This window comes from Eleutherodactylus coqui, chromosome 13 (assembly GCF_035609145.1).
Source record: "Eleutherodactylus coqui strain aEleCoq1 chromosome 13, aEleCoq1.hap1, whole genome shotgun sequence".
NCBI classification, from domain to species: domain Eukaryota; kingdom Metazoa; phylum Chordata; class Amphibia; order Anura; family Eleutherodactylidae; genus Eleutherodactylus; species Eleutherodactylus coqui.
In genome coordinates, this window is record NC_089849.1 from 88,695,885 (window position 1) to 88,711,934 (window position 16,050).

Below are 16,050 nucleotides of genomic sequence, written 5' to 3' on the forward strand. Positions count from 1 at the left end.
ACCCTGCATCCCCCCTGTGCCTCCAGTGACCCCCCACACTGCTAATCAGCACCCCACCATCCCTCCTGTGCCTCCAGTGACCCCCACACTGCTCATCAGCACCCCACCATCCCCCTGTGCCTCCAGTGACCCCCACACTGCTCATCAGCACCCCGCCATCCCCCTGTGCCTCGTGACCCCCACACTGCTCATCAGCACCCCGCCATCCCCCCTGTGATCCAGTGACCCCCACACTGCTCATCAGCACCCCACCATCCCCCCCTGTGCTTCCAGTGACCCCCCCCCCCCCTACTCATCAGCACCCCACCATCCCTCTGTGCCGCCAGTGACCCCCACACTGCTCATCAGCACCCTGCATCCCTCCAGTGACCCCCACATGACTTTACACCTTCTTCTGCCACTGAGCACACGTTTTAGTCATGTGACTGGAAGATATCACATGACCTGCTGACGCCAAAAGGTCCTTGCGCTGTAGGCAAATTATCATTTTCTGCAACACTTCTGCCCTGACGACCAATCAGCTTGAATCAGCCAGCCCAAAAAACCAATCAGGTTGCAGGAATTGCTGAATAGGGCAGAGGTGCTGCAGAAAATGCGCCCGGTAGAGGGTTTAGCCTTTGCAGTTCGCATATATGCTCCTCCCACACAGAAGTCTGGTCACGTGTTGGTCACATGACATCACAAAGGTCCTGTCGCCCACTAGCCTGCCGTCTCCGCCGCGTATATATCTATAGTAAACCCCAGTTCGCCGCCTGCCGCCGGGTATGTAGAGTGTGTGGCTGCTGTTATACTATCCTATAGTACACATATCTGCCCCCTGGCGGTCTGCGGTGGCCGTGCAGCTGCTGTCCTCCAGGACTGCAGTATATAAAGCAGGTTGTTCTAGGGGCGTCCAGCCCCCCAGGACTGCTGCCTGTCCTCAGGGTGTCAGTATCTGGTTCGGTGGTCTGCTGCCTGGGACCCCACAGACTGGTGGCCGCGGCGCTGCAGCCCCCTCAGTGATCCTGAGCGTCTGGCTGGACTCACACCACCGCATTGGAGCTGCGCACGCCGCGGTCTCTGCCCGCCCGTGTGATCTGCGGTAGCTGGCAGGCGATCGGTTACATTGCTTTACGTAGTTCCGCTCCATGCCCATTGTTCCCTATGGTCGCAGGTATACCCGCAGTGCCCACGTAATTACGTTGCCTACGGGCTGCGGTATACGGGTCATCGCTAAGCGACGGCGCGGGAAATATAAAAACAGGAACCCGGTGTACGGCGCATGCCCGCCTCCGTGAGTCATGCGCACTACACCTCCGCACGGCCGTATGCAGGGTCACAGCTGTAAGATGCTGCAGGACCCCCGTAGGAATTTCCGCTTACGGCCGCGTGAGCCCCGCCTGCTGCGCGCTGTTTGTCGCTGCACACGGAATGATTGTACTTTTCTGTCTACCATTTTTGGGTAGCTGCAACTTTTTGCCTTTTATTAAAGGGTCTCCTTGGGGAAGTCCTGGCGAAAGAAAATCTCTCTGGCAGGACAGGGGGCTTGAACTTGTAAGCACGCTGGATTATCCTGCGGGGTCCACACAAACGGCTTCCATTGAAGTCAATGGAAGCCGTCTAACTTGCAGCTGTTCGTAATTAACATTGCAAATGGGCCGCGGATTCCGCGGGAAAAGCAGGAGTTTGAAAGCAAAAAATCCGTACCGCGTATGTCTGACGGCGAGCCGTGCGGACCGCCTGCAGACACCGCTGCTGCCAGGACTGGAATCCGACCCGGCCGTGTGCAGGCGGTCCAAGGCTGGGTTCACACGGGGCAGATTTGCCATGGAAATTCCATGCGGAATTTCACCGCGGCAAATCCGCCTGCGGCCACTAATCCCGGGATTAGCCAGCCATGTGGATGAGATTTCTCAGAAATCTCGTCCACCTGGGACGGTAAATCTGCTGCAGCTAAGCCATCAGAAGCCGCCGCTGCGGCGCGGATTTGCCGCCCGCAGCATGTTCATTTTTCTTTCTTCCGCTGCGGCCGCGCTCTCCTCTATGGGGGCGCCGGCCGCAGCGGAAAAGAAAACAGCTGGGCCGCTTCAAAGCCGCCGCGGGTTTTGAAGCAGAGATTCTCCCGGCGGAAATCTCGCAGTTTTTTGCTGCGACCAAACCGCGAGATTTCTGTCGAGAATCCACCCTGTGTGAACCAAGCCAAAGGCTGCGTGCACACGGGCTACAAAATCTCGCAATGCAGCAGCGCTACGGATCACATGTATGTGAAGCCCGTGCTTTCCTATTGGTTCCTTCATTTGAGCCGTGTTTTGTAGGCTGCGACATTGCGAGAGAAAAAAATCGCGGCATGCTCTCTACAGCTGCGATCTTCGCTGCTTTGTCGCCCATGTTTCCCTATGGAGCCTTCCTTTCTGTTGCATCGCATCTCGCGAAAACGCTGCTTTGGTGCGATGCAACTTTTACAGTAGGAAATCCTACAGTTTCCCCTAAAATAAGCCCTAGCTGAATTTAAAAAAAATGTCTAATTGTTTCATCGAGCACTGCAATGATTGGTTCTTGAGCGCTGTGGCTGAGCCAATCAGAGCCAATGTTTCTTGGAGGCGGGGTTTATGAACAAACAAATACCACGGAACCGCTGGGGGAGAAGTGCGGCGGAACGGACAGCACCTGTTAGGTGATGTATTGTTCTGGTTTTCTTAAATATAGCTAGGGCTTATTTTCAAGGTCCCCCCCCCCCCCCCACCAAAGAAAAAAAATCCAAAAGAGTACTACAAAATTGTGATATCACCACGAGAAAACCTAGCGATATCGCACAGAACACGGCTGCGATATCGCTGTCGCCCGTGTGAAAGAGGCCTAACAGCTGCGATCTGAGTTCTCTCTGGCCAACACCCACCGTGTATGGCGTGGGCTCGGCTATGAAGCCCCCTCTATACCGACCCTGCACACATCTAATATACATGCTTAAAGGGGTTACCTACCTTCAGACACTGGTGGCCTGTCCTCAGGATATCCATATCTGATTGGGTGGGGGTCTGGCACCCGCTATTATCTATTGCGTCTCTTTGGAGTACTGCAGGGTCGTTCCGTTAAAGTGAATGCGATGACCTTGCAGTACCCAAAACGGCCACTATAAAAAGTACGCCATTCTTAGTACGCCATACTCAGATGTAAATCCCTTCAATCAGCTGATCAGTGGGGGTCCTAAGCGGCAGACCCTCGCTGATCAGATACTGATGGCCTATCCTGAGGACAGGCCATCCATTTCTAAAGACGGGATAAAAACCCTTCAGCAAGAGCTCCTCCTTCCAGCAGGGTCACCCTGTTCCTCTTGGTGACCTATGAACTCATGACCCGCCCTTCTCCTGAATGTGAGTGACATCATCAGGTGAGCAGTGTCGCTCATTTTAAGGGTGCTTTCATACGGGCGATCGCGGTATTGGTCTGAGAAACTCGCACTCACGGATACGAATTGCATATCCTGCGAATGGAAGAAAAATCACATCATGCTGTATTCTGCCACGGAATCCACGTGGACGGCATTCATCGATGCCAATGGAGGTGTCCAACCCGCAGCTCACATCATGTATGGGCTGCGGGTACCCGCTTCATCGCTAAGCGACGGCATGGGAGATAGAAACAAAAAAAGACACCCTGTACTGCGCATGACTGCAATACAGGTTAGTGCCATACGCAGTGTTGCCAGCCTAAGGATGCCCCTACATGTAGCGATTTGTGTAGTTGTCATCGGCGCAGCGCTCTGTGGGGGGCGCCCTCATGTTAGTGGCATTATACAGATCTTTCTGAACTCAATGGATGTCCATTAACTGGCAGGGTTCTTCAATTCCTGAACCTATACCACCCGTCCCACCACACAGAGAGGGGTCCCTACACTCCACATATTCTCTAGGTAGCCAATGGGGTCCACCCGGCGCTGTTCGGTTCTGTCCAGATACTGAACCATTTGGCGGCGGGGATTCCCCTTTCCTGCTCCCCAAACAGAGCAGGAAAGCAAAATCCCCACCACAAGTGTAGAACCACCCTTAGGCCGGTTTCACACAGTCGAGAATCTTGCGCAATATTTGAGTGTTGAGACGCTTGTGGGAATATGAATCCCGTTCCTTTGAATGGAGTTTCACGCACGATAGAGGATTGGAAGTTCTATTGATTGAGTGAGAGAAGGCCTTCTGACAGCAGCACTCTGGTGATTGCAACGTCACAGGCATGATTACAGCCTCTCCACCCCTTCTACTTGCTGCATCGGCAAAACCGCTGAAGACCCCCTTTAAATTTAGATCTATACTGAGAATCTCTAAACGAGTGAAGCCCCACAATGAAAGTTAGATATCAGGGGGTCAGAGCTGCCAAGGACCAGACTCCGAGTCCACAGTGGAGACCAACTAATGTTAGAGGTGCAGGGTTTGTTCCCCCAGGGCTTTACATTTCAGATCCTGAACAAACCTTGGACATCTGATCGACATTGTTGGAGTTCGGCTGCTTGTTTTGTTTGTGTTTACTGAGAATTTGGGGCTTTGGGTGTGAAAAAAAATGGAGCTTTTACTGCATTAAAGATGTAGTAAAGGGGTATTCCCATCTCGACAAGTTGTCCCCTATCCACAGGGGATAACCGGATAGAAGATAACTTGCTGATCGGTGGGGATTGGACCCCTGGGACCTGTGCCGAGTGTTACGGGGTGATTTCTCCGGATTGGTGGGGGTCTCAACGGTTACATCTTCACCAATCAGCAAGCTAGCCTGAAGCCCCCTGTATGATTGTGTTTTCTTGTAGACCCCCGCGGTGCAGGAACCCTCCAGCTGATCCAGTCGTCTTATACCCTCACCTAAGATGGTCCTTTTCCTGACTGAGCCGCGGAGGATAGAGAAGGATAAGAATGTGATCTCCACCAGAATACTAGAGGTCACCCTGGAGATAATGTACCTGCTGACCGGAGAGGTGAGGGCTCTGCAAATATCATTTCTCTTCTCTCTAATGTTTACAGAATTTTCTGTCCGTTCAAACGGCGGGCAGGACAAGGGCAGTGTGTGATGTGGTGGCGCTCCGGGCATGGAGGTACGAGCTGTACGGCAGGACAGGTATATCGCTGCACCAGGAGGAGAATTGTTGGATGCATTCTAACTGGATGGTGAAGAAAAGGAAGTGCGGTTGGGTGAGGGGAGAGGGAATCCCACTGGTGGATACATCTGTCCTTCTCAGACTGTCATGTACAGTTGTTGGGGAGGCGCAGATAAGAATGCATTGTTTTCACAAGTGACTATATGCTGCGCCGCCTTACGACTGCTGACCCCGACTCAACACTTTGACAGAAATGCCTCATGCCAGACCCCATCGATGCACTTCTGACTGCGGTGTTGTAATTTCTTCAACCCATCCAGAAAGAATTCCTTTGATTCAAGCCTGGCATCAGATACTGCAATTGTGTCAGAAATTATGGCAAATTTGGTTCCCTTTAGGTGTTTCTTCAAGTTAGAAAACAGATGATAGGTCAATGGCGCCAGATCAGGCGGGTAAGGAGGATGCATCCGGCCACCACAAGGGTTTTACCAGCCAAAAATAAAACAATATGGGTGTCATGTGTCCAATGTTCTTCATCTAAAATGCCAAAAAGTGCAATTTTTAGGGCCTTGGGTAAGGGGGTTAACCCTTAAGGACCAGGCTGTTTTGTACCTTAAAGGGGTTGTCCCGCGAAAGCAAGTGGGGTTATACACTTCTGTATGGCCATATTAATGCACTTTGTAATGTACATTGTGCATTAATTATGAGCCATACAGAAGTTATTCACTTACCTGTTCCGTTGCTAGCGTCCTCGTTTCCATGGTGCCGTCTAATTTTCAGTGTCTAATCGCCGGATTAGACGCGCTTGCGCAGTCCGGTCTTCTTCTTTTCTGAATGGGGCCGCTCGTGCCGGAGAGCGGCTCCTGGTAGCTCTGCCCCATCACGTGCCGATTCCAGCCAATCAGGAGGCTGGAATCGGCAATGGACCGCACAGAAGCCCTGCGGTCCACCGAGGGAGAAGATCCCGGCGGCCATCTTCACCAGGTAAGTAAGAAGTCACCGGAGCGCGGGGACTCAGGTAAGCACTGTCCGGTGTTCTTTTTTAACCCCTGAATCGGGTTTGTCTCGCGCCGAATGGGGGGGCTGTTGAAAAAAAAAAAAAAACGTTTCGGCGCGGGACAACCCCTTTAAGGACCAGACACTTTTTAGGGATTTTAGCCATGGGGTAGTTTTACTGCCCTATTTTTTATTTATTTTTTACTTCAGCTGCGAAAATTATTTTTTCTGCCTTTTTTTTTCCTGAGACATATAGGGCTATTTTTTTTAAATATCTTTTTCACTAACTTTTCCCCCCCATTTTTTAGTTTTATTGGGCGTAAAAAGCTTAAAAATGATTTTTTTAACATTTACAGTTATTCTTCTTAATTTTAGTATATGTACACTAAAATAAGGTATGGGCACGGGTTCCTCTATTTATTTCGTATGTTTTAATAGATAGTATGTATGGTTTTGGATTACAGGGCGCATATAGCGACGGTTTTGGTTGGCGTCGGCTTCAGGTTTTTTCCTTTCTTATTTATATATTTTTATTTTATTCTGTAATTTTGTTTTATTGATGTATGTAATTATGTTTTTACTATCTATGTCCGACCATGATGTCATGTAAGACCTCTGGGGGACATTCACATGTCTATAGGAGCCCCAGTTACAAGGAAAACAACCCCCTGTAGTGACATTAGTCACTGGCAGAGCTGATCAGGGTCTGCCACGACCCTGTAGCTCTGCTGTAGCAGGCAATCCTGGCAGTCAGGTGACCCCCAGGCTCCCGATGTGGAAGAAACACTTCCACTTCCACTTTTTAGGACATAGCGCTCATTGAGCACTATGTATCAGGGAAAGGAGAAGGCAGAAAGGATTAAAAACCCCTCCAGCCTTCTCCTCCAGGTTATCAGCTGTTACTAACAACTGACAACCCAACATGCTGATTGATTGCAGAAGCAGGGGCTTTAAACCCCCGCCATATTTTTACAATCGGCCTGTTTTAGAGTCAAGGACCAAGCGCCGTAGATTTACAGTGGTTGGTCCTAATTGGGTTAATAGCATAGAGGATAGAAATTAAAAACATCAGTCCCGAATGTTGCCACATATGGGCATTCCCGCACCCGGTGCCAAACATCAGCTTCTAGTCTATGACAGCGATGGTAAGCCAACGTGGGGATTTTGCCCATTTTAAACAATCGTAGTGACGTTAAATAGACCTGATGTATGGTGTGTAATTGTATCCACTTAGCCTTAATAGCCGGGATAACTGTCAAGTGGGAAGCCAGCACATCGCCAGTCATTGGGGGGAAGTGTAGGGATAGAAGACAGACACTTTTCTTGAGTTGGAAGAGAAGGAGAAGGGACTTTCACTGATAGAAGGTGAGTATATAATGCCGAGATGGGACCTTTAGGGCCCTGGAAGCGCGTGTCGAAGTTGGAAACCTCTATACAGTTGGATGCCAGGTTCTTGAAAGGTATCAGAGTCGAGTAAAGGAGAGGACTACTCCATCCCGGTGCACATCTCCCACCTTAACTGTGTTTAGGGCAGATCCAAAATGGGGATCCGGTATTGAAGGTAAGGTTGGGTTCTGCCATAGGGGCAAAGTCGGTATAATGTCAGAATTTACAGAATGACCTAAGGACCTTTTACACAGGGCAGGATATTCTGCAACAGTATTGTGTAATGTGCCCTTTTGCGGAATATTCAGCCCCAAAATCCAGACTGCTAATGTGTGGATTTTGGTGCAGAATGCCGACAGCCTGTGGATTTTGGTGGGGAATTCAAAGGCGGCATATTTCACAACACTGCTGCGGAATATTCCGTCCCGTGTGAGAGGTCTCCTATAGGCCTCTGGGCTCGCATATATCATTATTTTGATAGGAAATTCCATCTATTGTCAGAAGCTTGATCCGTGTGACCTCGGAGAACTTGGCTATGTTCACCCTGGAAGTTTAACATTTTCTCCAAAAGTTTGTTAATTAATTTTATGTGACATGGCGATTATCTTGATCACTAAAACATAACTGGAGATGTGGGGGATTCTGGGAATGTATCTAGTGATATTGATCAAGGTCTACCTCCACATGCAGCGTTACACAGTACTAAAGACATCTGATAAGTGTGTGACCTCCAGCAGTTGGCCCTATGTGTCAGAAAGTTGGAGCAGGATCCAGGACCCCATCATGGAGCCTCCACCGGACTCCATCATACCTGAGATAAGCAATGAGCAGAAGATCCTAGAACTCACCAACAAGATCATTGAGCTGCTGACCGGAGAGGTGAGCGCTGCTGGGAATGCTGGGACATTATAGAGTAACACAAGGGATGATGTGTCTGGGTGATGACTGTATATTGTGTTGTCAGGTTCCTATAAGGTGTCAGGACGTCACGGTCCATTTCTCCATGGAGGAGTGGGAGTATTTGGAAGGACATAAGGATCTGTACAAGCATGCAATGATTGACCAGCTTTTCACATCACTGGGTAAGGGAAGGCTTTTTTGTGACCTACTCAGAACAAACTAAGCCAATCTACAAGCCAGCCACTGTAAGGGCTCTTTCACAAGGCCCTGTGATTTTCGGCCAAGTTGTGGCTGAATCTCCCGTTTCCTCGCCCATTCAGACGGCCGGGTGTGGCGTATACATGCAGCAGCCCGGAATACTGTCGGACGGGTGGAGAGTGTTCAGCTCTGCTAAACTGCCTCCCACTTCCCTCTGCCTCTCCTCTCCTTGTCAGCTGCCGCAAGGAGAAGAGGCAGGAGCTTAGCTTAGCTAGTTGTGCTAAACTCCCTCCCCAGCCAAAAGGAGCTGCTGGGAAAGGGGAAGGGACTTTAACAACGTGAGCCGCTGCTTAAGTCCCTTCCCCTTCTTTTTCCTGACAGCTCTCATAGGCTTCCATAGGAGTCTATTAGAACGGCCAACGTATTCCAGCAAAAGATAAGACAAGACCTATCTTTTCCGGCCGGCATAAAAGTGGCCAGCGGGAATGTGCACCATATGCACTATCTTTTCCGGACTGCCAGTTTTGCGCACCGGAAGATAGCCCATCTGAACTAATGCATTGGAATCCAAAGCTTCAGATGGTCGCAATTTTCGGACGGCGTTTTATCACGGCAAAGGCACCATGATAAAACGCTTGTGTGAAGCTAACCTAAGTGTGTGCATACTGAGGCTATGTTAGGACAGTCACACCCCATGTGTATGGTATGCACATGTGTGCAATAACATTGAGTCTGTCACCCCTCCAGGCTCTGGCACCACTAGCGGGTCCCATTGGAGTTCAGACAAAGCTTTGTTGTTCCACCAGGGACATATTCATATACTGCACATCTATCTCTGTATGTGTGTGTATATATATAAAATGTGGTCAGATCAGTGTTGTAGTTGTATCTATGTAGTAAGCGTGTTACTGTATCTATGCAGTAAGCTTAGTTCTGGTACCACATCTCTGTAGTAGACACATTTTCCTTTGACACATCACTTTGGAAGCTGCCTTCTACTTTTTCTGATGATCCATATGGTTGAGTAATCAGTATTGGTATTACATGCGGAGTCCGATTTACTCCAATGAGCACTGTACAGAGATGTCTGCTTTCGGCAACAAAGACAGCTCCATACTGACAGCTGATTGGCAGAGATCCTGAACAGCGGATCCCCACCGATCTGCTATCGATGACCTATCCTTTTAAAAGTTATCACTTCTCGGATACTCGCCTCATTACTGACTTAGGTCTATTCATGATTCTATAATCATTTGTTTCTCCTACAGATGGATCCGGTAAGAGAAATGTACGGAAAAGACATCCCCGTCCTCTGTGTTCCCACGATTATCCAGAGAATAAGCATGAGGGCCTCCAGGATGATCTGGTAGGTAGCAGCCAGGTTTCAGCAAATATTATCATAAAGGGGTATTCCCATCTTAGTACTTCCTGGCTGAGAAATCCGTGCTGGGTTTCCAACCTCCTCACCAGGGCTTACGAAATCAGTGAAGGCGGGAGCATTTCCTAACTCTGTTGAAGTGAATGAGTGTTATGGAAACAGGATAGTACAGCGCATATCTCCTGTGTTACAGAAACGGGGTAGTACAGCGCATATCTCCTGTGTTACAGAAACAGGGTAGTACAGCGCATATCTTCTGTGTTACAGAAACGGGGTAGTACAGCGCATATCTCCTGAGTTGCAGGAACGGGGTAGTACAGCGCATATCTTCTGTGTTACAGAAACGGGGTAGTACAGCGCATATCTCCTGTGTTACAGGAACGGGGTAGTACAGCGCATATCTTCTGTGTTACAGAAACAGGGTAGTACAACGCATATCTCCTGTGTTACAGAAACGGGGTAGTACAACGCATATCTCCTGTATTACAGGAACGGGGTAGTACAGCGCATATCTCCTGTGTTACAGAAACGGGGTAGTACAACGCATATCTCCTGTGTTACAGAAACGGGGTAGTACAACGCATATCTCCTGTGTTACAGAAACGGGGTAGTACAGCGCATATCTCCTGTGTTACAGGAACGGGGTAGTACAGCGCATATCTCCTGTGTTACAGGAACGGGGTAGTACAGTGCATATCTCCTGTGTTACAGGAACGGGGTAGTACAGCGCATATCTCCTGTGTTACAGGAACGGGGTAGTACAGCGCATATCTCCTGTGTTACAGAAACGGGGTAGTACAGCGCATATCTCCTGAGTTGCAGGAACGGGGTAGTACAGCGCATATCTCCTGTGTTACAGAAACGGGGTAGTACAACGCGTATCTCCTGTGTTACAGAAACGGGGTAGTACAACGCATATCTCCTGTGTTACAGAAACGGGGTAGTACAACGCATATCTCCTATGTTACAGAAACGGGGTAGTACAACGCATATCTCCTGTGTTACAGAAACGGGGTAGTACAACGCATATCTCCTGTGTTACAGAAACGGGGTAGTACAACGCATATCTCCTGTGTTACAGAAACGGGGTAGTACAACGCATATCTCCTGTGTTACAGGAACGGGGTAGTACAGCGCATATCTCCTGTGTTACAGGAACGGGGTAGTACAGCGCATATCTCCTGTGTTACAGGAACGGGGTAGTACAGCGCATATCTCCTCTGTTACAGGAACGGGGTAGCGCACTGCGCCAGGCTGTTTCCATAATATCCATTGACTATGATGGGAGTTACAGAAATGACGTAAGGGTGCCACCTTGGCTTTTTCTGTAACCCCTGGCGAGGTGGTTGGGAAATCAGCTGCGAGTTTCTCATCTTGGCCAGGAAGTAATGAGTTGGAAATAATACTTTAACATGAAGTCAGGAGACCAGGGTTTTTTTTCTTTTTGTTTGTTTGTTTTTCAATATATTTTCTTCTTTTCTGTTTAGACTGAGCATCTGCTTCATGTCAAAGTTGAAGTTATAGATGAAGAAGAGGACATGTATATGAAAACTGATCAGCAGTGTAAGAAGGGGGAGGGTGTCTGTCATCAGTGTAAGGAGGGGGGAGGGCGTCTTCCATCAGTGTAAGGAGGGGGGAGGGCGTCTGTCATCAGTGTAAGGAGGGGGGAGGGCGTCTTTCATCAGTGTAAGGAGAGGGGAGGGCGTCTGTCATCAGTGTAAGGAGAGGGGAGGGCGTCTGTCATCAGTGTAAGGAGGGGGGAGGGCGTCTTTCATCAGTGTAAGGAGAGGGGAGGGCGTCTGTCATCAGTGTAAGGAGAGGGGAGGGCGTCTGTCATCAGCGTAAGGAGGGGGGAGGGCGTCTGTCATCAGCGTAAGGAGAGGGGAGGGCGTCTGTCATCAGCGTAAGGAGAGGGGAGGGCGTCTGTCATCAGCGTAAGGAGGGGGGAGGGCGTCTGTCATCAGCGTAAGGAGGGGGGAGGGCGTCTGTCATCAGCGTAAGGAGGGGGGAGGGCGTCTGTCATCAGCGTAAGGAGGGGGGAGGGCGTCTGTCATCAGCGTAAGGAGGGGGGAGGGCGTCTGTCATCAGCGTAAGGAGGGGGGAGGGCGTCTGTCATCAGCGTAAGGAGGGGGGAGGGCGTCTGTCATCAGCGTAAGGAGGGGGGAGGGCGTCTGTCATCAGCGTAAGGAGGGGGGAGGGCGTCTGTCATCAGCGTAAGGAGGGCGTCTGTCATCAGCGTAAGGAGGGGGGAGGGCGTCTGTCATCAGCGTAAGGAGGGGGGAGGGCGTCTGTCATCAGCGTAAGGAGGGGGGAGGGCGTCTGTCATCAGCGTAAGGAGGGGGGAGGGCGTCTGTCATCAGCGTAAGGAGGGGGGAGGGCGTCTGTCATCAGCGTAAGGAGGGGGGAGGGCGTCTGTCATCAGCGTAAGGAGGGGGGAGGGCGTCTGTCATCAGCGTAAGGAGGGGGGAGGGCGTCTGTCATCAGTGTAAGGAGGGGGGAGGGCGTCTGTCATCAGTGTAAGGAGGGGGGAGGGCGTCTGTCATCAGTGTAAGGAGGGGGGAGGGCGTCTGTCATCAGTGTAAGGAGGGCGTCTTTCATCAGTGTAAGGAGGGCGTCTTTCATCAGTGTAAGGAGGGCGTCTTTCATCAGTGTAAGGAGGGCGTCTTTCATCAGTGTAAGGAGGGCGTCTTTCATCAGTGTAAGGAGGGGGGAGGGCGTCTGTCATCAGTGTAAGGAGGGGGGAGGGCGTCTTTCATCAGTGTAAGGAGGGGGGAGGGCGTCTTTCATCAGTGTAAGGAGGGGGGAGGGCGTCTTTCATCAGTGTAAGGAGGGGGGAGGGCGTCTTTCATCAGTATAAGGAGGGGGGAGGGTGTCTTTCATTGGTGGTTCTGTCCTCTAAATTATAGCCATCGTTATATGTAAACTATGTATTTAAACGTCATGTACTTCTTATAGATGGATCCAGTAAGAGGGATCCACCAGAGAGATGTTCCAGTCACCATCAGGACTACCGAGAGGAAAATTGCAGTTCTCCCCAGGATCATCAGGTAGATAAGGCTGAATTCATATGTGAAACTGATATTGAATCTTTTTCAGAGTTGTGTGACCCCTTGGTCTTTCACAGTAATAATAATCTTTGTATAGCATCAACATTTCGGAATAACCAGTTGAAGGGGTTTTCCAGGCAGCGCTGGCTGTCAGTGCCGGGATATACCGGGTTTGGAGTGGAAGCCGCTGTGTAGTGGCCGGCGGTCATAATTATAGGGCAGCTCTAAGGCTGCCTGTCCATGGGCGTTATTGAATTTCGTTCCCAGCAGAGATAATCCAGCCACGGGGAACGCAATGCACGCTTTCCATAGCGCTGCTATGGAAAGCGCCTCTCCCCTGTCCACGAGTGAAGAATCATTGCGATTCTCTGCTCGCGGCCAGCAATTCACAGGCTGACCATGAAGCATCCTATCTGTCATAAAGGCTGACAGCGGGGATCCGTCTGCCGGCTCCTGCTCCCGGGCCGCGGGATACTGCAACGCTCGTGGACAGGCAGCCTAATTGAAAACAGGCTGCGGTTCCATTGATCTTAATGAGAACTGCATCTGCAATTATAAGTGCTGGCCACTACATGGGGGTCGAAGCAGTTGCAACCGCTTCGAACTTGGTGTATCTCGGCTGTAACCATGGGCGCTGCCTGCAAAAACCCTTTTAATTACAATTTCACACCATCCAAAACAACTTATTTTTGTTATGATGGCAGTCTGTGGGCGATGGATGGCATTTCTTAAAGGCACTCTGCATAGTCATCCAGTAAAAGAAACCTCTGTTTTAAATGTATACATTTTTAACATGGGAGCCTATGGGTGTCAGATGGCTGATGGCTGGCATCCGTTGGACATATACACTTTGTTTAGAGCCATACATCTCAGGATATGTAGGGTTTAGAGTGAAGTTAGAGGAGTTGTACCAAGGTTATAAGGTATTCTCTATCCACAGGACGGTAGGGGCCTCACCGCTGAAACTCCCACTGATCTCGAGAATGGCGTTTCCGTGTCCCCCCTCCTCACTGCGGACTTGCTGCACTCCCCGTAGTGGGGAGGAGTCTAAATGAAGTGCGCCATTCACTTTCAGTGAGACTACAACAATATCCGAGTGACAAGTGCTCAGATATTTCCGTTAGCCCCATTGAAATGAATGTAGTGCTGACATCGCTACGGGGGGCAGAAGTGATGGGAAATGAGCCCCACAGTGACGGGCTTAGGGATATTGGACCTAACCGATCAGCATATTCTTCCCTGTCCTGTGGATAGGGGATAACTTATAATCTTGGTAAACCCCTTTAACCCCTTCAGTGGCTGGTTTCTTACCCCCCTGTCAGACCCACCAGGGCAGGATTTTTAAATGGCCAAATGAATTAATTTCAACTAATCTTGCAGTTGCGTTCCAAGAGCCATAACTTTTTCATTCTTCCATTGACCAGGCCATATGAGGGCTTGTTTTTTGTGGGACAAGTTGTACCTTTTGATGGCATCATTTTTGGGTATATATAATGTATTGCATGACTTTTGTAAAACAATTTGTAGGGAGATGGGGGGAAAAAAGAAATCCTGCCATTTGTTTTTCGGATTTCATTTTTACAGCGTTCAGCGTGCGGAATAAATAATGTGATAACATTATTCTCTGAGTCAGCACGATCCCGGCGATACCAAGTTTATACAGTTTTATGTTTTGCTATTTTTGTACATTTAAAACATTTTTTTTCCTAAAGGTTCGCTTTTGTGTCGCCACATTCCAAGAGCCGTATCATTTTATTTTTCCATTGCCAGCGCTCTAGAAGGCCGTGTTTTTTGCGGGATGAACTCTAGTCTTCATTTATCTAATTTTTCAGAACTTGCAAAATTTTGATCGCTTTTTATTCTATTTTTTTCTAGGGGCAAGATTAACAAAATCTGTAATTCTGGCATATTTTTTTATTTTTATTTTTCACTGTATTCTCTGAGCTGTATAAATAATATATTAAAGTAATTCTACAGGCCGGTATGATTATGCCAACACCAAATTGTAATAGCGGTTTTTCTTTTTTGCTACTTTTTCACAGTTAAAAAAAAAATATATATATATATATATATTATACTGCTGCATTCAAAGACCCCCCCCCCCCCCCAGCATTTTAATTTTTTATCAACAGAGCTGTGTTTTTACTTTGCGGGATGAGTTATACTTTTCATTAGTACCATTTATTGATCTGTGCAGAATTTTGATCACTTTCTATTCCGTTTTTTGTATGGTGATATAGGCTAAATTAGCTATTTTTGGCACGTTTGAAATTTTTTATTTTACATGCTGTGCACCCTGCAGATGAACCTCTTCCCACTCCAGGACGTACATTTACGTCCTGCAGCGTCGGGGTATGTATGAAGAGAGATCGCGGGGCAATAACTGCAATTGTACAGCATTACGTCATACTGCAGGAGCGATCAAAGCATCACTAGTTGTGGTCCCCCAGGGGAAGCTTAAAAAAAAGTAAAAATAAGATCAATAAAGTTTTATTTATTGTATAAACAAAAAAAAGTAATGAAAGTTTAAATCCCCCTCCTTTTGCCATATCTATAATAAAAAAAAAAAATCTAAATCATAAAAGAAAAAATACATATTTGGTACTGACGCCTCCATAAAAGTTATATCTATCAAAGTAGTGCATTGTTTACCCCGCACGCTGAATGTAGTCCGAAAAAAAAATAATAAAGAACGCCAGAAATACACTTTTTCAGTCACCCCGTCTACCAGAAAAAAATGCAATAAAAAGCGATCAAAAAGTCGTATGTATTCCGAATTTGTACTAATGGAAACTACAGGACATCCCGCAAAAAAGGAGCCCTCGCTCAACTACGTCGACGGAAGAATAAAACAGTTATTGTGCGCAGAAGATGACCGCAGAAAATAACTTTAAAAAATGTAATGTCTTTGGAAAAAAAAATAAAAGGACTACAGCAAAAAAACTATACAAGTTTGGTATCATAGTAATCGTACTGACCCATAGAATATAGTTGGCAGAATGTCTTTTTTTATTTTTTTTTTTATTTTACTCCACTTAGAATTTTTAAAAGTTTTTCAGTACATTTTATGGTATTTTAAATAGCACCATTGA

At 48.3% G+C, this 16,050-nt stretch overlaps 1 protein-coding gene across 1 annotated transcript in view; it reads left to right on the plus strand.

The window, feature by feature from the left end:
* LOC136587416 (zinc finger protein 585A-like) overlaps window positions 1-16,050 on the plus strand; it is a 47,728-nt gene that overhangs the window by 24,960 nt on the left and 6,718 nt on the right. Inside the window, exons 9-14 of the mRNA XM_066585984.1 lie at window positions 4,798-4,933; window positions 8,126-8,314; window positions 8,400-8,517; window positions 9,802-9,899; window positions 11,399-11,474; window positions 12,867-12,958. Coding sequence (XP_066442081.1) covers window positions 4,798-4,933; window positions 8,126-8,314; window positions 8,400-8,517; window positions 9,802-9,899; window positions 11,399-11,474; window positions 12,867-12,958 — 709 coding nt within the window. The remainder of the gene's footprint in view (window positions 1-4,797; window positions 4,934-8,125; window positions 8,315-8,399; window positions 8,518-9,801; window positions 9,900-11,398; window positions 11,475-12,866; window positions 12,959-16,050) is intronic.